Source organism: Marmota marmota, unplaced genomic scaffold (assembly GCF_001458135.2).
Source record: "Marmota marmota marmota unplaced genomic scaffold, marMar, whole genome shotgun sequence".
Taxonomy (NCBI): domain Eukaryota; kingdom Metazoa; phylum Chordata; class Mammalia; order Rodentia; family Sciuridae; genus Marmota; species Marmota marmota.
This window is the reverse complement of record NW_025999895.1, coordinates 1,027,357-1,048,178: the sequence shown is the minus strand read 5'-3', so window position 1 is coordinate 1,048,178 and position 20,822 is coordinate 1,027,357. Positions and strand designations below refer to the sequence as shown.

At 60.6% G+C, this 20,822-nt stretch overlaps 2 protein-coding genes and 1 long non-coding RNA gene across 11 annotated transcripts in view; 2 read left to right on the top strand and 1 right to left on the bottom strand.

Annotated features, from left to right (window-relative positions):
* Gcgr (glucagon receptor) overlaps window positions 1-8,037 on the top strand; it is a 9,631-nt gene extending 1,594 nt beyond the window's left edge. Inside the window, exons 2-14 of one of the 3 annotated variants that reach the window (XM_015504060.2) lie at window positions 4,168-4,305; window positions 4,416-4,518; window positions 5,187-5,294; window positions 5,368-5,489; window positions 5,572-5,678; window positions 5,752-5,908; window positions 5,993-6,152; window positions 6,239-6,299; window positions 6,523-6,592; window positions 6,873-6,961; window positions 7,082-7,220; window positions 7,292-7,333; window positions 7,553-8,037. In XM_015504060.2, coding sequence (XP_015359546.1) covers window positions 4,168-4,305; window positions 4,416-4,518; window positions 5,187-5,294; window positions 5,368-5,489; window positions 5,572-5,678; window positions 5,752-5,908; window positions 5,993-6,152; window positions 6,239-6,299; window positions 6,523-6,592; window positions 6,873-6,961; window positions 7,082-7,220; window positions 7,292-7,333; window positions 7,553-7,798 — 1,542 coding nt within the window. In that variant the 3' untranslated portion in view covers window positions 7,799-8,037. Of the gene's footprint in view, window positions 1-4,167; window positions 4,306-4,415; window positions 4,519-5,186; window positions 5,295-5,367; window positions 5,490-5,571; window positions 5,679-5,751; window positions 5,909-5,992; window positions 6,153-6,238; window positions 6,300-6,500; window positions 6,593-6,872; window positions 6,962-7,081; window positions 7,221-7,291; window positions 7,334-7,552 lie in introns of those variants that run through there. The other 2 variants (XM_015504061.2, XM_048797255.1) reach the window with 2 other exon arrangements.
* A 2,539-nt stretch (window positions 8,038-10,576) lies between these two features.
* LOC107157695 lies at window positions 10,577-16,946 on the top strand. Its single transcript, XR_001505527.2, has 4 exons — window positions 10,577-11,470; window positions 11,602-11,775; window positions 12,337-12,468; window positions 16,667-16,946. It is a non-coding gene; the product is annotated as an uncharacterized LOC107157695 (long non-coding RNA).
* Window positions 12,730-17,702, bottom strand: Mcrip1 (MAPK regulated corepressor interacting protein 1). 7 transcript variants are annotated; one of them, XM_015504057.2, is made up of 5 exons: window positions 17,416-17,702; window positions 14,573-14,627; window positions 14,364-14,482; window positions 13,717-13,818; window positions 12,730-13,586 (listed from the first exon to the last, which is right to left on the bottom strand). In XM_015504057.2, the coding sequence occupies exons 1-5, from the start codon at window positions 17,582-17,584 to the stop codon at window positions 13,522-13,524; spliced, it is 510 nt and encodes a 169-aa protein (XP_015359543.2). In that variant the 5' UTR covers window positions 17,585-17,702; the 3' UTR covers window positions 12,730-13,521. The 7 variants fall into 7 exon arrangements, with proteins under 7 accessions (XP_015359543.2, XP_015359544.1, XP_015359542.1 ...); XM_015504058.2 differs by having other exon boundaries at window positions 17,420-17,702; XM_015504056.2 differs by having other exon boundaries at window positions 17,442-17,702.
* Window positions 17,703-20,822: the final 3,120 nt, after the last annotated feature.

Genomic DNA, 20,822 nt, shown 5'->3' with positions numbered 1-20,822 from the left:
CGAGGGCACGGCCCGGGCCGACCCCGCCGGGGCACGGGAGTGGGCGGGCGCCGCCAAGGCTCAGAGCTGGGCTCCCGGGAGCGGGCGGTCCCCCGGGTCCTTGCCCACGTCGGACACCTCCTTTCCCAGCCCCGGGGATGCGCCCTCAGCTCTTGGACGGTCACCTGGTCCAGCACCGTCGGTTCAGGGGTCTCAATATTTGCTCTTGCACTCTTGTCCCTGGGACCGCGGCCTCGGGGACCTGGGTGCGGATGGCTGCGGGCCCTGGGACTTGCCCCTCCCACCAGACCCTCATTCTTCCCCCCACGCGGGCCCTCGCAGCACCGAGGCGAGGCACAGGGTCCTAGGCAGCTCCGGCTTCCCACTGTGTCCTGTCCCTGCTCCCCAGGACTCCCCAGTAATACCCGGGTTTCCCAGGGTGGGTGAGGGGCACTGGAACCTCGCCGGGCTGTCCTTCCACTTGTGACTTTGACCCGCAGCCAGTGCAGGTCACTGCCCTGTTCCAGCCTCTCTGGAGTCCCCGTCCCTCTTCTGGGTCAGGGGGATTTATGCCCCACTCAGAACGGACTGACCCCTGTCCTCTTGGCGCCAGGCATCCTCTGAGGACCAGCCAGGGCTGTTTTGCTGTCCTTCTGTGTTGGGGACCTGGGGGCTGGGGGGTGGATCTCAACACACTCTGGCCTGCATCCCAGGCTTGCCCTGTTGTCAACAGCAGTAGGCTGATCCCGCCCCCAGGCCGTGACCTTCCAGCCACTTGGGTTTCACAGAAACCTCCCACCTCCCACCTCCTTGGGGCTTGGAGGGTGCCTGAGAGACACCCTCCCTACCCCTTCGGATCTGGGGGCACCAAGGGCACTCCCTGCCTTCCTTGGTTAGTGGGGCATCCACTGGATCTGGGGTCCCTCGCCCCCCCACCCCAGTGGAAACTGGTGTGACATTGGCCTTGCCAGGAACACCTGAGTCATGTGTCTTGCTGGAACTGGCATGGGGGGTGTGCCAGCCCACAAGTAGTGGACCAGCCAGGTCAGACCCAGGTGGCTTGTGTGGCCAGATGTGTTTGCTGTGGAGGAGGTCACGAGGGGAGGAGCCTGCTGGCAGCAGCCCGGCAGACTGGCGGGCAGCTTCAGGTGTGCCAGCCATCAGACCCAACCCTCTGCCCCTTGAAGTCTGGGGCCGGCGACAGGCAAGAAGGAAGAAGGGTGGGTGCCGTCGGACCTGTCCTCTGTCACCCTTGCACCCTGCTCCGAGCCAAGGAGGGAATAAGGTGGAAAAAAGGGCCAGGCCGGCCAATGTGAGTCCCGAGCGGCACCTCCATATCCCTGGCTGGTCCTGCCAGGTTCCTGCTCACTCACTCATTTGACAGATATCCATCACGGCCTGAAGAGCTATCTCTGGGCACCCGTGTTGCCCCACAGTGGGGGCCTGGACAGTCTGTTCAGGTCCATCAGAGCTTCCCTGTAGGGGACAGCCCTCTGCCCTCTGGAGGTTGTCCAGCCTCGGGGACCCTAACTTGGGCAGCGTGATGATTTGCCCTTGGGCCCGAGCCCCACCTGCCTGTCCTCTTCCCTGGAGACCTCAGCCTCACACGGCTGGACATCAGCCACACCCGTCACCCCTTCCCAGAGCTGTCGCCCCCACGTCCTCACCACCCCGCGGTGGAGGACTGATGGCTTTTGTCCTCTCCCACATTCCTATCAGGGGTCCAGAGGAGGATTGCCTGGGCCTCTGATGCCCAGGGACCTGGGGCCGGGGAGTCCTTGAGCCCGCCTGGCCTGTGGCCTGGGACACTGAGCTTGTGTAGAGGGATGTCCTCAAGGGTCTCCAGCCCCACCTGCTTGACCTTCTGTGGGGTGGTCTGGGGGCATGGAGCATGCTCCTCCTGGGCAAGCTGCCGTGGAGAGAGGCAGGGGCCTCCGAGGGCCAGCACAGCCATGTCCCCTCGACTCTGCCTCTGAACCCTCCTTTACTCTGGGGCTCCTGGTGGCTTGAGCAGCCCCTGGAGTGGGCCAGCCACACTCTTTCCCACAGTCAGCTTCTCAGGTCCTCATAGCCCTGGGAGGTCAGCAAGAAGGGTGTCGAATGCTCCCATTTCCCAACAGGGATTGGGGGTGAATTTGGGTTCTGGAGGTCTTGGGGTCTCCTCCTTGGCTGTCCTTCTTCACTGGGGTGGGCCACCCTCCCTCAGTGCCCAGGCCACATCCTCCTATGCCCCCTGCCTGTCTCTCCACTGTCCATCCACCCTGGCCATCCCTGTCCTTTCCCTCTGCCCCACCAACATGCCCACCCATCAGCTCTCTTCCTCCAGGGCCTCAGTTGGAGCCCAGACACAGTGGTCAGGAGTCTTCAGATGGGAGGCCTGCTCTTGGCTGGACTGACCCCGCCCAGCTCAGTAGACTGGGCAGCAATAGCAGATGGGGTTGTTTGATCAGAACCAGAAGAGGAGACGTCCCCTTGGCGACCCCAGAGCAGGGGATACCCAAACTCCCCCTCCTCCTCCACCTACCTGCCAGCTGCCCTCTTCCCAGCAAGAGCCCTTCACTTGCAGGGCGCCATGGCCACACCTGTGATCCCAGCAGCTTGGGAGGCTGAGGCAGGAGGATCATGAGTTCAAAGCCAGCCTCAGCAACTTAGCCTCTAAGCACCTCAGCAAGACCCTCTCTCTAAATAAAATACAAAAAAAAAAAGGGCTGGGGATGTGACTCAGAGGTTGAGGGCCCCTAAGTTCAAACCCCGGAACCAACTATAAGTAAATTAATTTAAAAAAAGAGGGGTGGTTGGGGATTTAGCTCAGTGGCAGAGTGCTTGCCTAGCCCACAAGGCCCCGAGTTCGGTCCCCAGCCCTGCGGGGAGGGAACAAAAGTGGGGCTGGGGCTGGGGCTCCGTGGCAGAGCACTGGCCTGGCGTGTGTGAGGCACTGGGTTCGAGTCTCAGCACCACACATAGATAAACAAAATAAAGGTCCATTGACAACTAAAAAAAAAAGAGCCCTTTACTCTGGGGATCTTTCATTTAATCCCGAGCCTGGATGGCTCCCCAGGGGTCAGGGACTGGGGACCTGCCACTCCTGGGTCCGTCCCTCCAGGCCCTGTGTGATCGAAGGCTCCAGCTGGGGTCAGGAGCCCCCAGCAGGCTGTGAGCCAACGCCGTGCTGCAGCAGGATGGCTGAAGGGCAGGGCAGCCCTGTGGCCGAGCTGGCCCCAGCACTGGACTGGACTTACTGCAGAGGGTTAAAATCCAGGCTGCCCTCCTCAGCCTGGTGCCCAGGCCCACCTAGAACCCCTACCTTGGCCACAGCCGCACCCCTCTCCATCCCTACTCCCCTGTTCTTCCTCACTCTGACTTCCAATCAGCCATCTGTCTGTCCATCCTGCTGGACACTCCTCACTCCTTTCTGGAGTGCCCAGGAGAGGCCCATCACGGCCTTCAGGCTTGCAGTGAGGCCCACCCAGCCCTGCAGACCCAGGGAGCTCCCCGCCTCTCCTGTGGGAGAGGGTCTGCTGCTTCCAGGCCCAGAGAAGCAGGGTGTCCCCTGGCCCCGTCACCGGCAGCGCTGATCTCAAAGGAATGTGCTGCCAGCCAGCCTGTGGTGCCCAGGGGACCCTGATGCCCAGCCTGAGCTTGGATGAGGGCCATGGGTCACATGGGCATGCTGGTCTTGGGTAAGGCGGCACGGGTGTGGCAGAGACCACCTGAGCATGTGCCCCCACACCTGACCCCTGGCCTGGGGAGGAGTGATGGAAGGCCTGGGCACCCCACCCTCCTGCTCGGCACCCCAAGCAGGGCAGGTTGCCTGGTGAGCCGGCTTTCCCAGGGGCTAAGAATAGGTGTGGGGTGGGGGCTGGTGGGGGCTGGGCCCGGCTGAGGCCCCCAGGCTGAGGGAGGAAGTCGATGGCTAAGGGCCTGGTCCCCTCCATGAGCTCTGGGTGGCCACACAAGAGGGTGGAGGGTGGCTGCCACCCGCAAGCGGGAGGGCTCTGGAATTGTCGACGGACAGACGGCCTAGCGGGGTGGACAGTGACCTCCAGCTCCTCCGGCCCCTCACTGGCACAGACCACGTCGGCTCCCCGCTCTGTGTCCTCCACCTCAGCAGACTCGGAGGCTGCTTGTTGGGGGGCCGGACCCCGGGTCAGGCCTCTCCCTAGAACCCGTTGCTCTGACCCTCTGCAGCTCAAGGGGACCTGTGAACACCCCCAAGGAGCCGGTTGTGCAGCCCCTGCCAGATGTGGGGGACAGCGACCCAGAGGCATGTCCCCCGTCCGGCCCTGGCGTCCCAACCTGCTGCTGCTGCTGCTGCTGGCCTGCCAGGTGAGGCTGCACGGCCTCTGCCCGGTGCGGCGGGCCCCAGTCTGCCCGGTGCTGACTGCCGCTGATTCTCTGACCCTGTCCTTTCTGGCTGCTGTCCCCTGGTCCTCCAGCCGCCGGCCCTCTCTGCCCAGGTAATGGACCTCGTGTTCGAGAAGTGGCAGCTCTACAGTGACCAGTGCCACCGCAACATGAGCCTGCTGCCTCCCCCAAACGGTGAGCCCCAGCTCCTGCCGGGCTGTGCAGCCTGGAGCTGGCTCCCAGGAAGGCGTCCTGGGTGCCCAGGTGGCCCACAAAGTGGGAAACAACAGACAGAGCAGAGTGGCCCCAGGACTGGTGTGCTTCACTGTCCTGGCTGCTGCCACAGTGCCCCGAGCCCACAGAGGGCAGCCAGTGCTCAGGGGAGATGGCTGGCAAAGCCCCCAGACCAGGCAAGTGGGAGGGAGATGGTCAGATGCAGACACAGGCTGGTGGTCAGTCTGGTACAGGGAGAAACGGGGCCAGAGAGCACACCCTGGGGTCCTGCACTGTCAGATGAGGGACAGCAGCCTGTGGCAGCCGTCGGGTGGGCTCTGGATGGGATTGGGGTTCAGCCCCCAGGGGGAAGGTGCTGGAGGAAGGTGGGGGAAAGGAGACCCAGTGTGGGTTTGGGACAGAGGTCTCTAAGGGAAGGTGCCCTGAGGGCCAGGCTGGACTGGAGACCAGGTGGGTGCGGGAGGCAGAGAGCTGGGGAGGAGTCAGGGGAGGTCAGGTGAGGGAGGACGAAGCTCTGGGCTGCAGGCCTGGAGAGGAGATAGGGAAGCTCAGGAGCTTCCAGGAGGCGGCGGAAGGGTCCTGGCCAGGCCCTCCAGGAGCCTCCCGCCCCTGCCAACCCGCCTCTGCAGACCTGGTCTGCAACAGGACCTTCGACAAGTACTCCTGCTGGCCAGACACCCCTCCCAATACCACGGCCAACATCTCCTGCCCCTGGTACCTGCCTTGGTATCACAAAGGTAACCTGAAAGGTCTGGGGGCGCTGGGGGGGCTGGGCCTGGAGCTGGAGTGACCAGAGCCTGTCCCCCCCAGTGCAGCACCGCCTGGTCTTTAAGAAGTGTGGGCCGGATGGGCAGTGGGTGCGTGGGCCTCGGGGACAGCCATGGCGCAACGCTTCCCAGTGCCAGATGGAGGACGAGGAGCTCGAGGGCCAGGTCAGCAGGGTGGGTGGGCACCGTGGGACCAGTCAGAGGCAGGGAGTGGCCCCCAGCCCTGAGCAGCCACTGTGGTTCACAGAAGGAGGTAGCCAAGATGTACAGCAGCTTCCAGGTGATGTACACCGTGGGCTACTCCCTGTCCCTGGGGGCCCTGCTGCTCGCCCTGGCCATCATGCTGGGCCTCAGGTACGCCGCCTCCTCCGTCCTGCGCAGGGCAGCCCCAGGGCAGGTGCCAGGCACTGATCCACTGTCCCTGCAGCAAACTCCACTGCACCCGCAACTACATCCACGTGAACCTGTTTGCATCCTTCGTGCTGAAGGCCAGCTCTGTGCTGGTCATCGACTGGCTGCTGAAGACCCGTTACAGCCAGAAGATCGGGGATGACCTCAGTGTCAGCATCTGGCTCAGCGATGGGGTGAGTGCCAGAGCAGACCAGCCTAGACTGCCGCCGCCTTGGGCAGGCAGGGTGCTGACAGCTGCCCACACTGGCCCTGCCCAGGCGGTGGCCGGCTGCCGTGTGGCCGCAGTGATCATGCAGTATGGCGTGGTGGCCAACTACTGCTGGCTGCTGGTGGAGGGCGTGTACCTGCATGGCCTGCTGGGCCTGGCCTCCTTTCCTGAGCGAAGCTTCTTCACCCTCTACCTGGGCATTGGCTGGGGTGAGTGAGGGAGTGGCTCTGTTCACTGGTGCTGGGATTGGGCGGGCCGGGCAGCACTGCAGGCCCACAACCGCTGCCCCCTACAGGTGCGCCCCTGCTGTTCATCATCCCCTGGGCGGTGGTCAAGTGTCTGTTTGAGAACATTCAGTGAGTAGGGGCCGGTGAAGGACGGGCCATGCAGCCGGGGCGGGCGGGGCGGCTGAGGGAGGTGTGGGAGGGGCTTCTGTGCAAACCTAGTGCCTGGGCAAGGGGTCACTGTGGCCTTTCCCCTTCCTTGTCCTGAGGCAGATCCCAGCAAAATCAGATGGGGGGCTGAGAGACTTGGGGTGGGGGCTGTGTGCACCCCAGGTCGTGAGTGGCCACCCCGCAGGTGCTGGACCAGCAATACCAACATGGGCGTCTGGTGGATCTTGCGAGCCCCGGTCTTCCTGGCCATCCTGGTGAGGAAACGGGACACCTCTGTCCCAGCAGGAGGGGCTGCTGGCTGGGGCTCCCCAGTTCCCCCTTCCTTGGCCTTCTGGAGCCCTAGGAGAGGTAGCATCTGGCCTGCGAGGAAGTGGGGGCCCCGGCACTCTCCAGGACGCTGGCCTGGGCTGCCAGCAGGCTGCCTTCTTTGGCTGGGCTCCAGCCAGCCCAGGGCCACATGGCTGTGGGCCCACCTGCTGGGGCCCAGTGGGGACCACAGACCCTGGGTGGCCCTGACCTGGGCCCTCCTCCCAGATCAACTCCTTCATCTTTGTCCGCGTGGTCCACCTTCTCATCACCAAGCTTCAGGCCCGCCAGATGCACTACGCTGACTACAAGTTCCGGTGGGTGTGGGCAGTGGCCGGGGCGCACAGAGCTGCAGACGCCAGAGAGGGGGCACCAAGGCCCTGTGGGCTGACCTGGCTCTGGACAGCAGGCCAGGCACTCAAGGTCCACTCCTGCAGGCTGGCCAGATCCACCCTGACCCTCATCCCCCTGCTGGGGGTCCACGAAGTGGTCTTCGCCTTTGTGACCGATGAGCAGGCTCAGGGGGCCCTGCGCTCTGCCAAGCTCTTCTTTGACCTCTTCCTCAGCTCCTTCCAGGTGAGCCCCACGCCCCACCCTCCCCCTGCTCAGAGACCCGGGACAGGTTCCTGACCGCCCCTTCCTTCCAGGGCCTGCTGGTGGCTGTCCTCTACTGCTTCCTCAGCAAAGAGGTAGGTGGGGGCTCGGCCAGGGAGTGGCACGGGTGCCAGTGCCCCCCATATGCCCTTCCCTTCCTCCTGTGTTTAACTGAGATGGTGGCCATGGCAGTGGGTGTCAGGACCCCAGAGTCCTCAGGGAGCACAAGCGTGGGGGTCTCCAGCCTCTGCAGGCCCTGGCTTTCCCTGTGGTGAGGGGGGGAGGGTGTGGGGGCCGAGGCTCAGGGACACCAGGTGGGACCCCTCCCCCAGGTACAGGCAGAGCTGCTGCAGCGCTGGCGGCGCTGGCACGAGGGCAGAGCGCTGCAGGACCCGCGACGCAGCAGCAGCCCCTCGGCCCCAGCTAGGCCTTGCCGTGGCCCCTCCTGCGAGAAGCTTCGACTTGTGAAGGGTGGCAGCAGCAATGGGGCTGGCCAGGACCCCTCTGCAGAGACCTCCTTAGCCTGTGGCCTCCCTGAGTTGGCTGAGAGCCCCTTCTGAATCTCTGCTGGACTCAGGCACCAGACAGGGCATCACCGAACACCCCAGGACTGGACACCTGGCTGAGGCCAGAGGGGCAGGACAGCTGGACAGTGGCTGCCATTGTCCCTGTCCCCCCTGCTGTCCCTGGGGCACAAGCCCAGTGGTGGGAAGTTGTGCATGAACTGCAGGCATGCCTGCCTGTTGGTCTGTCCTGTGCGTGTGGAAAGGTGTGTCCTCCAATAAAGAGCTGAGTAGTGGCTGGGTGGATCGCCAGGGCTCAGCTGGGAAGGCCCGAGTGCGTGTGGGCAGGGTGGATGGGCGCAGGCTGGTGCACTCCCTGGAGGGGCCTCTCTGATCCCTGTTCTACGGGGAGCTGGAAGGGTCCCCAGGGTGGCTAGCAGTGCCTGTCCTCCCATGCTGGATCAGGTCAGGGGCCCCCCTGGAGGCTTTGGCCTCACTCCCCCAACAGGTCACCATTCACCAGCAAAGGGATATGATGGGGCAGTGGGGGCTGAGGGAGGCCACAGGCACACAGCCTCACATGAACACCGAGTTTACTCAGAGGGTGTCTTCCAAAAGCCTCTACCTGGAGACAGAAGGACCACGGACACTGGGCTCAGTCCTGCTCTTCCTGGAGCCCAACCTCTGCTCCTGAGCTTTAGCTACTTGGTGCGTCCTGGGCCACACAGTGTCTGCAGTGGAGAGAAATAGCTTCCCAATCACTGTGGGTCCAGGTGGAGGTAGCAGTAGGGTCTGCCCAACCTCTGCACAGCCCCTGTCACCTAGCAGATGCTCTGCCCACAACAGTCCAGGCCCATCCTGGGGTGGGTGGGCACACTCCCTGCCAGGTGGAGGTGGGGTGACACCAGCTAGAAAAGAGCTGCCCCAGGACTGGATGCAGGAAAGGCCTGGAAGTGCTTTGGGGTGGGAGGTCCAGATCAGGGGTGCACCCTGAGTCCAAGCTGAGGCACGGTGCAGAATGGTAAGTTTGCACCCATGAGTTTAGATGTGCCATCCAGGACCACGTTGCTGGGCAGAAGCAAGTCCAGAGTGGTAGCCCGTGAGGGGACTGGTCAGCCTCCGGGGTGGCCTACAGTGGGTACCATGATGCCTGGTGGTATGCATGCATGGGGTGGAGAAGGAGCCAGACAGGTGTCCCTGTTCCAAGGAGCTGGTGGAAGGTGGCCACTGGGCCCTGGGGGAGGAGTGCCACAGCCGCTGGAGCACCGGCTGGAGCCACTCAGGCAGAGCTGGGCTAATTGGAGCAGATGAAAGGACATGAGGCCTCTCAGGAAAGGTAAATAGAATGACCCGCCAGGCGGGGCCCTGCCAGGGAGGCCCTCTCCCCGCACCCTGCCTGCAGGCCTGAGGCCGGAGGGAAGTCAGAGGGCACAGACAGAGGCTGGTTTAGAAGTAGCTGTATCTGCTGGAGGCTTGAGGCACCTGACCTGGGGCTTTGGCCAGCTCTCATGCCAGGTGCCCAGGCCTGCGTCCTGACTCTCTGTGGAGCCCTAGTTGCCTATATGGGCACAAAGCCACACCAAGTTAGCACAGGAGGGGCAAATTCTCCTTCACGGCAGCTGAGCTCAGGGTTGGGGACTGCCTTGGGGGTAAGTTGCTCTCCTGGGGCCTCCTGACAGCCCTCCCTACCCCAAGTCCCTCCCCTTGTCCTCCTTCAACCCTGCCCCATCCCCATCCCCAAGGGAACTGGACGGAGCAGGCTGCTGGAGTCAAGGGTGGAGGTGGGGCCTGGCCAGGGCTGGACTCATCAACCAATAAACACTGGTCCTGATGGGCAGTCCTGTAGATGGGCAGTGGTGGGACCCTCTCTCCAACACAGCCAGGTGCCCACAGAGAAGAGGCCCCGCCCCTCTCATCTCTCAGTGCCCCCTGCCTCTCCTGCCCTGCTGCCCACTCCCTTCCTGCAGGGAGTCTGAAGGAGTGTGCCGCAGAGGGAGCTCCCAGGCTGCCCTGTGTGGGGCCAGGCAGCAGAAGCCCGCTCCCAGAGGGATGTGTGTGAGCGAGTCGTGTGTCCTGTGACCCCCTGGAATGGGCACTGCTGAGGAAGGGTGGACCTCAGCAGTCAGGATGGAACCTGGGGAGGGCACCTCCAGCCTGGCAGGAGGCCTGGGGGGACCTCTCGAGGACATGGAAGTGACTGAGCACACTCAGGGGAGAATTAAATGACAGGGCAGAGGTCAGAACTTATTAGGAACTCCAGGAAAACAGAGTTGGGCAGAAAATAGAAAACAAGTCTCATCTGCCCTACAGCTCAGTGCTGAGTACAAACAGGCCTAACCGAAGCACTGATGTAACTGAAGTTACGGGAAAGAGCTACATAGGGAAAGTGGAGGACAGCAAAAGCTCACGTGTGGCCACATGTTCCTAGGGAGGGGGGACTGTAGCTCGGCCACAGAGCTTTGTTTGGGCCAGGCATTGGTGCCGCAGCCAGAACCACAAAAATAAGTAAGTAAGCTTAGAAGAGAAAGAGGCAGGGGCTGTGGCTCAGGGGTTGAGCACTTGCCTAGCACCTGTGGGGCACTGAGTTCAATCCTCAGCAACACCTAAAAATAAAAAAAAGGTGTTGTGTCCACCGGAAACTGAAAAATAAATATTAAAAAATTCTCTCTTTTCTACCTTTAAAAAAATAAAAATAAAGGTATTGTGTTCATGTAAATTAAGGGGGCAGGGAGCAGGAAGCCCAGCCAGGTGCAGTGGCGCACGCCTGTGATCCCAGCAGCTCTGGAGCCTGAAGCAGGAGGTCACAGGTTTTGAGGCCAGCCTGGGCGACTCAGTGAGGCCCTGTCTCGAAATTGAAAAAATAAATTTAAAAGGGCTGGAAATGTAACTCAGTCATAGAGCACCCCTGAGTTCAATCCCTGGTCCCCCCCCAAAAATAAAAAATTAACAAAATAAGTGCTTAAAGGGATAAACACTTGAGGGGTGGGGGTGGCTCAGTGGTGGAGCCCCAGTACTTTAAAATAAACAAAAACAAACAACAAAAAAGCCCCACAACTAAAATTCCCTTGAAGGTCACTGTTTCCTGATGTGTAAATGAGGGTAGTAAAACTTCCCCACGTAGTGGCCAACGAAGAGTGCTGTGTGGGTTCCTGCGCAACCTGCACAGGTGACCCGGGACGGACCCTAACTCACAAGGATGCTCACCTCATCTCCCCCAGCCGTCCCCCTGAGCCACTAGGCTGGGCGGGAGTAGTCACAGGCACCTCGCAGTAGGGAGCTGAGGCAGGGGGCTGGTCTGGCGGGAGGCCCACGGGCCCTAAGGGACGGAGCTGTGAGGTGGAGAGCAGGGGTGAGCCTGCCCCAGAGCTGCTGTAGCTCCCTGGACCACGCCTGCGCTCTCGGGCCACTGTGGCTACAGGAACACTGGCCGCATGAGGTGGACTTGGCTCTGCAGTGGTCCCTGGCAGCCTTAGGTGGAAGGCTGGTGGGCCTGCTGCGGGGCTGGGTGGACCCCAGTGGACACATCTTGGCAGGCCTTCCAGGCAGGCTCTTTCTCCCCTTCCCTGCTCACCCCTGGCCTAGGCCACAACAGTTTCAACCCAGGACTGTCACCGTGCACTGGGCTCTGCTGCAGGAGGGTGTGTGGCAAGCCCTCCTTCCAACGCCCAGGTGTTCTTGTAGACCATGCCCAGGACCTCTAGCTGGCAGAGTGCCAGGGAAGACCTTAAGGTGTGCAAGGGGACACAGACGGGCAGGCTCACATGGCTGGGTCATGCATGCCCCAAGGAACCCTGGGTGTGGCCAGATCCCAGGGCAGGCCCCAGAAGGCTGGAAGCCCAAGTCAGCACTCTCTCCCTCAGGCTGTCTCCAGCTCATGTCGGGCACTAACTGCCCTGCGACCATTCAAGGAGGGGCCTTCAGATCACCACAGCTCAAACTCACTTTGCACCTGGGGAACCTGAGGCTAATCATGGCCACAGGCACTAGATTCTCACCTGAAGAAGAGTGGGTGGAACTCGTTGCAAGGCACTGAGGTAGGCACTAACCAAAGAACCTGAGGCCGGAGACTTGGCAACTGGCTCAAGGACTCCTCTGCCTCTGGGAAGCCCCCAGCAGGCCTCATGTGCAGGTGGGTCTCGCACCTTTGCTGGCCCTGGCAAACACAAGGGGTGGAAAGCACACCTGTTGGGGCCTTGCTTGCCCTGTGCACTGCCTTGACCTGGGTGGTCTAGGGTGCTCGGAGACACTGGTTGGTACAGGGTGTGGAGATGTGCTCCTACGCAACCCGAGCACGCCATGTGCCATCCTCTCCAGTAGCAAGCTTGGGTGACCCCACCTTGGGACACTCAAAGCCTCTATGGAAGGCCTTGCAGAACCCCAGGGCCTAACAAGGCCACATGTTCCAGGGGTGGCTTGGCACCTGGCTCCAGTGAGTGCCACTGGCACCAAGGTGAAGTTGATCCTCATAGGCACTGTCCTCTCCCATGGAGACTTGCCCAGCCCACCCCCAGAAGCCCATGGGGTCACTCAAGCCTTGGAATACCCTTCTGGGAAAGGGTGTTCCTGAAATAAATTTCCGTTTGGCTCTGTCTCAGGGGCAGAAGCGTTCCAGGGCTGTTTCCATGTCTGAAGGTCAAGTGCAACTGGGGCTCTTGGGGGCCCAGCAGCATGCTTCCACGTGGACACTGGGGAAGCCAACTGCCTGTCAGTAGGCCAGGCCATAGAAGGTGGGTCCAGGGCAGCAGATGGTTGCCCACTTGCCCCAGGGTCCTACCCCCAGAGAGAATGGCCTCAGGAGAGCCTCTAGTCTGGACAAGAGCTGACTGTTCAGAGCAGCTCATCTCTCCCCTCCTGGACACCCTCAGACCCCTGCCCTGTTCCCTGACTCACGCTGAGAAGTGCTAGGCAGAGCCTCTACTGTGGCTGGAGTCCCCTGTCCAGGTGTGTGGGCTGCAGGGCAGAGGACTGACAGATGGCCAAGAGGCCACTCCCAGTGCCACCCATGTTTATTCACAGACCCCCTGGCTCCAGGGCCACACAGACACTTGGCTTCCAGAGGGTACATGAAAAAAAGGGGCCCTGGTGACCCTCCCACACACTCCAGAGAGCCAGGACAGGCCCAACAGCACCATTTCAGGTCAGCCTTGGCACCCCTGGCCCAAGGGTGCCTCTGTGGCCACTGGGCTTAGGCACCAGGCCGGGTCTGGTTGCTGGGGACCCCTTTAGGGAGGTCAGTACTGTCTCAGGCCGAAACCTGGTGCCATCCTGAAGCTGAGGCAGGGAAAGGGAGGCTGGACAGTGGGGGCAGGGTGGGGGAGGCTCCCCAAGTGTCCAGGCCAGAGGACCAGCAGAGGTCTGTGGGGGACCCAAGTTGGGTGCAGGTGCAGCTGTGCTTGTCCCACTTCCTGGTCATCTCAAGGACAAAACCAGCCAGTCCCACCAACCTGGGAAACAGGCCCCCTTTTCTCCTTCCTGATCCCGCAGTGCACAGGAACAGAAGGGAGGGGCGGCAGCAGGTGAGAAGGGACTGGGGTCAGGGCCTCTGGAGGGGGCAGGCAGGGCCAGACCCCCCTCCAGGTGACAGGGGCAGCTTGAGATCCCCAGAGAGGACAGGAGGGGCGCAGAGAGAAGTGGCCTCAGCCATCAACTCTGCTGACCCTAGGGCTTGCAGCCCACTGGAGCACAGCCCCTCCCTCCTCCTGGGAAGGCCTGCAGGACAGGAGGAAGCCAACATCAAGTGCACCCTCATCTTCCAGCGGCCAGGGGAGGGCGCTGGCACTCTAGGACTTCTTGGCATCCTGCGTGTTCCGGCGTTTCAGGTCACTCAGGTCAATCGGCTTGAAGGCTGCCGGGAAAGGTGTGGTCAGTGCTGGCACAGGCCCCTGGCCACCCCCACCTCTGGAAGCCCCTGGAGCACGTTGGTAGTGTGGGCAGGAAGCAGGTGGTTGTCCTGTGCCCCCCATGGCCCCACTCACTCTTCAGGCTGGGGTTGGGAACCTTCTCCACGTACTCCTCCACCAGGCCCCGCTCGCCACCTGATAGCTGGCTGCGCAGGTCTCGCTCCACACCCTGCCAGGCTGCCACAGGCGAGGGCAGTGGGGTCAGTGTCAGGCAGAGGCCAGCCAGGAGACACCCCTCTCCCTCTGCCAGCTGAAGGTACCTTCCAGCACCCAGCACTCCCCACCATGGGCCTGGACTCTCAGAGATGACCCATCTGACCCAGCTTGGCTTCCCAGGATTGCTTGGCCTTGGCTCAGCCCTCCTTCCACATCCTCCACCCACCCCGACTCTGGGTCAGCAACTGCTGGGGGCACCCATCTTCCACACCTCCCTCCTCTCCCTAGCACCCCCAGTGCCGAGGACAGGCTGCCAAGGACAGGCTGCAGAGGCCATCTCCTCTGGGGTAATGCCTACTCCCTCACCCTCCTCTAGGGCTTTTAAGTGTCCCCTGTCACTCAATCTGCCATTCCCTCCCCCCAGATTTGGAAGGACTGATGGGGCACCAACACCCAGAGTGGTGACGTGGAGGCAGGAAAGGGCCCAAGGGAGCTCCTGGGCACTGGGGCAGAGCAGGGAGGCTGACCATTCCTAGGAGGAGGAGCCCCTGCGCAGGCATACCCACCTTCATAAATAAAGCGCACATTCTCCTCGTGGGCGGGGGTGAAGATCTCACTGCTGTTGGTGGGCGAGCGCGGGCTGCTATTTCTTTTGCCGTTGTAGACGACTCTGGAGACGGGGGAACTAGGAGAGGACAGAGCATGAGGCTGGGTGCAGGGCAGAGCAGGCCCACTCTCACCCCGGGTGAGGGCCATCATGCTGCCCAGAACACACCTGGTCATAGCTGGTCCTCTGGTCCTGGTGCTCTGCTGCAGGATCCCCTCAGCCTCTGAAACAGAAGCCCCAGAACACAGGAGTGGGACAGAGCATTACCCCTCCAGCAGAGGGGCAAGGTGCAGGCATGTCCACTGCCTCCTTCTAAGCTGTGGTCAAACTATGTGGACCTGTCACCATCCAGGGGACACAACAGAATAGGGCCCAGCCCTGGGTGGCCAGTGGGCTCCAAGCAATCCTGGGCAGCCTAAGGCTGGGGCAGGGTCAGCTGGAGGAGGTTAGGGGTACCAGGTTAGGTCAGACACATGCAGGTCAGACACATGCAGGACGCAGAGAGTGAGATGGCCTGGTGCTCGGCCCCATCAGTAGGCAGGGGCCTCTCTTAGCGCCAGGTTGAGTGCCCCCTACTGGCTGCACAATGGGGATGAGGAGCCCGCACACACCAGAGGCCCCAAGGCTGCCTGGTCCCCTCAGGCTGGGCTGTGAGCAGGAACAGACCTATCAAGACGGGGGCAGTGGGGAGCTGCCAGGCCTGACCAGGGACCAAGACTGAGGGGGGTACTGCCAGTTTAGTCTCAGCTCAGGGGATTTTCACAGCTTGATTCTATTTTGGGGGTGGCCAGCTGTGGACATATGGTCCACACAGGATGCAACCCATGTGCTAGGGACAAGGCAGCCCCAGAAGGGGGCCTGTAGTATAGAACCCTACCCGCCCATCCCCAGGGTGAGGGGCTCCACGCAGCCCAGAGCACACAGCTGCAGCCCCTCATGAAGGGCAGGAGATTGACATTCTGGGCTCTCCCGCCCTAGCTGCCAAGCGGTCATATAATGATGCATCGACTGAACGCGGCACAAGTGAACATAGCCCACCACCAAAACAAGAACAAAAAGGGTACAGTTAGCTGAGGGGGCCCAGGACCCTGTGCGCCCCCAACGTGCTCATGCTTTCTTGCACTCCAGGGGCTCTCTGCCCATGGTCCTCCAAGGCTACCAGCCTGGTAACGCCAGAGCACAGAGAAAGCCCTGTGGGCCTGATGAGGCAGTAGGACCAGGTGGACAGCCTCAGAGAAGGGAGGCACTCAGCACCCCGCCTCAGCTCCCAGGGCCCAGAAGGCCTGCTGTCCCACGCCGACTGCTGTGTCCAGGGACTCCTACCTCCGAGCCTACCCTCCTCTAGTGTCTCCCTTCCCAGTGAAGCCTCAGGCTCGGTGGCCACAGCCTCCAGTGGCTGCCTGGCTTTCACAAATGCCATGCCCTCAACCTGGGTCCCCCTGCTGGCACCAGCCTGGCTGGCAATGATGTGTGTGTTTGGCCAAGTAAGGACACCTGAGCATGTTTACTGGCCAGGCCTGAGGGAAGCATAACACCAGATGAGCAGGGTCCTGAAGACGCAGACAGGCAGGGGGCTGAGCCTGGGACCACAGCAGGGGAATGGGGGGGGGGGGAATGGCTCAGGCAGCAGAAGTGCCAGAAAGCACACACACAAAAATCCCTCCAGGCTTCAGAGAGCTATCAGGTTACAGCCCGTTGCTCTGCAGCCTAAGCAGTGAGTGGTGGTCTTGTCCAGGCAGACCAAGGGACAGGGACGGGTGGAAGGAGAGGCTGTCAGTGAGCAGCCAGGGAGAAGGCTGTCTCCAGAGCCCATTCAGCACAGCTCTCCCAGGCCTCCACACCACTGGGGCCACCACCAGGGGAGGGAGGAGGGGCAAGCTCTGCATCCCTCCCTGACTTTGCCTTCTCTCTTCCATAATCATTTCCTCAACACTGAGGCCCAACACCTCAGCCTACATGCAATTGTTCTTTATGTGCTGCCAAAGGTTGAACCTAGGCCTCCCACATGCGAGTGAAGCGTCCCACCACTAGCGACACCCCCAGCCTGCTGAATTTTAACTTCAACACAGGTTCCCGCAGAGTTGCTGAGGCTGGCCTTGAACTTGAAATCCTGCCTCAGCCTCCCGAGTAGCTGGGATTCAGGCATGAATCATGCATGGCAATTCTAAGATACCTTTCCCTCATGACTCTGAAATTGGGTGGTATCTAACAATCGCTAAGATGTCAAAGTTTGGCAGTTCTTTTTTTTTTTTCTCTCTACAGACCATGAAACAAGAGGAAGCTCATCAAGCAGTGTCTCAGACCTGAGAACTCCAGAGTCCCTCCACCAACAGACTTCCTCCATTCATTATCCCCACCTTGCAGACACTCAGTCCAGCCCTGCTTCATCGGCCTCCCAGAGCTGGGGACATTCTGGACACCTTCCGTGTCACTAACCAGAGAGATGCCAATGGCCTCTTCTGCCATCAAGCCCAAGGCCCAGGTGTTTCATGTTCTCTCAGGTGTCACCTACTGCTACACCCCCACCCCAATCCAAATGCAGTCTTTGCCACAGAACTGCCTGCCACTTGCCACCCCTCAGAGCAAGTGACCTTCCAGTCTACGTGCTGTGCAGGACTCAACTGCTTGTAGTCTTGATTGTGCAGCCCACAGGGCCAGAAATACCCTGGCCAGAGGTTGTCCATCCTCTGCCACCTCCAGGAAAGTCCCTCTTGGCCTCAGCATCCTCATCTGGAGTAACACATGAAGCCCCTGCCTCAAACAAGGTCTCCACAGCTCCTTAACCAACAGAACCACGGCAGGTCATCACTCACCATTTTGTCCAATTGGACACTTTTAAGAATGAAAGGGGATGCTGTTGATTACTAAGCAGGACACAAGACAGCTCTGAGCAGATCAGAAGATAGAGCCAGCCCACTGGTAATGACCACCACCCAGAGAAGTACCGGGTACTGAAGAGACTGCGTGGTCACAGCAGACACAAAGGTGCTTTGCACACACTGCTCTGGTACCTACAGCTGGGACAGCAAGAAGGCACCTGATGACCCCCATCCTGCCCAGGTCAGCAGCTGGGTGAGCCCAAATGCTGAGGCTGGCCCAACCCCCTGCAGCATGCCTCAACGCTTGCCGGCACCCCAAGGCGGGGTCCTGGCCTTCCGACAGGCCCGATGCCCAGGGCATCCCTCGGGCTCTGCTCGCTCTGGCCGTCCACCGCAGGCTGGGAGGGGCGTCGGCGGAAGCGGCCTGCTCCACGGGACCCAGAGCTTCAGAGGCGTCCTGGGCGAGGCAGCGGCGGAAANNCGGAGCCGGGAGTCGGGCCGAAGGGGCCTCGGGAGGCCCCGCCCGGCGAGGGTGCTGAGCGTCCGGCCCTGGACCCTAGGAATCAGGCCACCACCACAGGCTTGGGAATCACGTTTATTGAAAAAGTACAAAGTGTCACAATAAAAAATCCACCTAGAGGGCTGGGGACGCAGCTCAGTGATAGCGCACTTGCCTACCACGTGTGCGGATCTGGTTTGAGCCCCAGCACCACAAAAAAATTTCACCTGGTGATTAAGCCAAGCCAGAGACATGGGTGTAGGGGACAGGGGTCGCGCCTGAGGACAAGTCCTGGCCAGCCCAGTGGCAGCCCTGAGCCACAAATGAAGAATGCCCTGTTCCCTGGAACAGGGTGCAGGCCCCTTCTCCAGGAGGCAGGAGCCCTGGAGTGCAGCTCCAATTCAGTCCATCCTGGTTCCTTTGAAGAGCTCCACCAGGTCCTTGAAGTCCGGGTCAATGAGGTCGGAGGGCAGGTCACCATCGTCATTGGCTGCATCTCTGTCTGCCCCCAGAGAGATGAGGTACCTGGATGCAGAGGGCAGCCCTGGTTGAAGCATGCTTGTCCCCACCCCAGCATGCAGGCATAGAGCCCTGGGTCACCTGTTTGTTTTTCCACTCAGGGTGAGGAGTGTTCCAGCCAGACCAGGTCAGCGTGCAGGTTCTTCTGATGAGACTTTGCTTCCGGCTTATATAGTGTCTGCGGAGCTATATAAAGCTGCGTGGTCATGCCTGTGGACAAGAAGGCTGAAACCGAGCTGCCCCCTCCCTGCGCACCGGATCATGTTTGGTGGCTCATCTTTCAGCCCACCTGTCGTTGTGTCCGGCCAAAGGGGTCAGATCCTTCCTGGCCACCGCTCCCTGCCCCACAGCTGGACCTAGAAGGTGCTTTAACAGAGGGCAGGAGAAGGACAGGGCCCATGAAGAAGGCCTCAGATGCGGGCTCAAGGGCAAGGTAGGTGCCAAGGTTGTAAGGAGGCCCAAGCACCTGGGGATGAGTGGCCTCTGCCTCCTGGAGAGGGAGGGCCTCCCCACATCCGAGGAGCACTGGTCTGTCTGCTGTGGGGGAGTCCAGGCCTAGCCATCTCCACCTGTCACTTCCTCATCAGCTTCTGGTGCTGTGGTTTCCTGGGAGCCGCCTTGATGGCTCTGTCTGCATGGACCTGTTCCCCATGCTGGGCGCCCCAACACCAGGATCCTGCCTGCCCTGGGCAGCCCTCCCTCCCGCAATTTCCACTGCCTGCCATACCTTCTCTGGGTTCTGGAATGCTGCCAGAAACTGTTCACATTGAAGGTGGTGTCCAGTCTGTGTCCCTAGTGAAGGGACTACGTGGGGTGGTGTGACCCTCAGCCCAGCCCTCGCAGGCTGTCAGTACCTCGCGCTTTTTTTTTTTTTTTGGATGGCTGTGGTGGGCCTTGAACCTAGGGTGCTTTACCATTGAGCCTTTCTTTATTTTTTATTTTAAGACAAGATCTCACTAAGCTGCCAAGACTAGTCTTGAACTTTTGATCCTCCTGCCTCATCCTCCTGAGTTGTTGGGGTTACAGGCCTGTACCACTGCACCTGGCTAAATCTCCTTCTCACAGGGCCAGCAGCCATAATGGACTTATGGCCACCTTACTCCAGTGTGACCTCATCTTAACCAATTACAGGAACAGTGACCCTGTTTCTAGATAATTTCACATTCTAGCTGGGCATGGTGGCAAACGCCTGTCACCCTAGGGACTCAGGAGGCCAAGGCAGGAGGATGCAAGCTCAAGGTCAGTTTGGGCAACTTAGCAAGACCCTGACTCAAACCAACAAAAAAAACTATATCAAACCACAGTTGGGGATATAGCTTAGCGGCAGAGTTCTCCTGAGTTCAATCCTAAATACTGCCCCTCTCCCCCCAAAAAAGTCACATTCCAAGGTACTGGGGGATAGGACATGAGTCGGAGACGAAGCTCAACATCCCACTGGTGAGATGCTCCAGGTGGCCACTGGAGGCCTAAATAACAGGACCGAGACTGGCCAGCCCTGCAGGCAGGGAGGAGAGGCAGTGCTCCATCATTAGCTGGGCCCCAGCCAACAGAGTCCAGTCAACAGGTGTGTCGGACCCCCTCAAGGTGCAAAGCCTTGAGCCACAGGCTGCAGGCCACCCTGCCTGGCAGCGTCTCCCTGCCGCCGTGCCCGCTGGGCCTCACACAGGGCTGCATACTCTGCACCCCACACCCAGCCTGTCTAGGCCTGACCTGTGGGGACCCTGCTGGGTGGTGCCTGGGTGCTGCATTTTCAGGGACTCGGGGAGTGCTGGGCAGTCGTGACTCCTGGCCACCTGGGAAGAGTCAGTAGTTTCTTCTCCCTTGTTTACAGGAAGCCAGGAGACTAAACATTCTGCCCGGTGGCCAGCTGGCGGCAGCCTGCTGCGGACATTGCTTTTCTCTTGTTGGGCAAGGACCTGGGTTCCAACCCTAACAGAGAAAGAAAGGTGGGGGAGGGGAGAGAAAGCTAGGAGACGTGAGGTGAAAATGCCTCCGTCCAGCGCTGACCAGGGCCCCAGAATGGCCCTTTCCAGCAGGCTCTGGGCCTCAGGCTGGACAGGACTGAGCTGAATGGGTCAGATGAGCCTGTTTGGCAGCCCCAAGTCGGACCCCAAGTGGCTCATCCTGCAACCAGTGCCCTGAAGGCTTCTGTGTGGATCAGAGAAGGGACTGGTCCCCAAGGCCTCTCAGTCACCACAGGTTCCCTAGAGGAATGGATGTGCTTTTGTTGTAGTTGCTGGGAATCATGTGTCTGCATCCTGAGTCCCAGAGGCTGCCTGGAGCACCTCAGCAGGAGAGGACCCTCTGCTATCATGGGTGAAATGAAAAGCTTTGTCCCTAATTTGTCTCAGTTGGTATGAACTTGTGATAAAAGTGACCTGGTCTGCATGATTTTAAGTTTCAATTTTTTTCAAGGACAAATTAAAACATTTATGCAAAAAGGTTACCATCTGGGGCTGGGGATGTGGCTCAGGCGGTAGCGCGCTCGCCTGGCGTGCGTGTGGCCCGGGTTCGATTCTCAGCACCACATACAAACAAAGATGTTGTGTCCGCCGAAAACTAAAAAAAAAAAAAAAAAAAG

Coding starts and splice junctions, on each gene's coding strand:
- Mcrip1 (XM_015504057.2), bottom strand. CDS start 17,584: ATGCCCTGGGCATCGGGCCTGTCGGAAGGCCAGGACCCCGCCTTGGGG. Junction 13,819..14,363: donor TGTGCGCTTTATTTATGAAG/GTGGGTATGCCT, acceptor CGCCTGTGGCAG/CCTGGCAGGGTGTGGAGCGA. Junction 13,587..13,716: donor TCCCAACCCCAGCCTGAAGA/GTGAGTGGGGCC, acceptor CTTTCCCGGCAG/CCTTCAAGCCGATTGACCTG.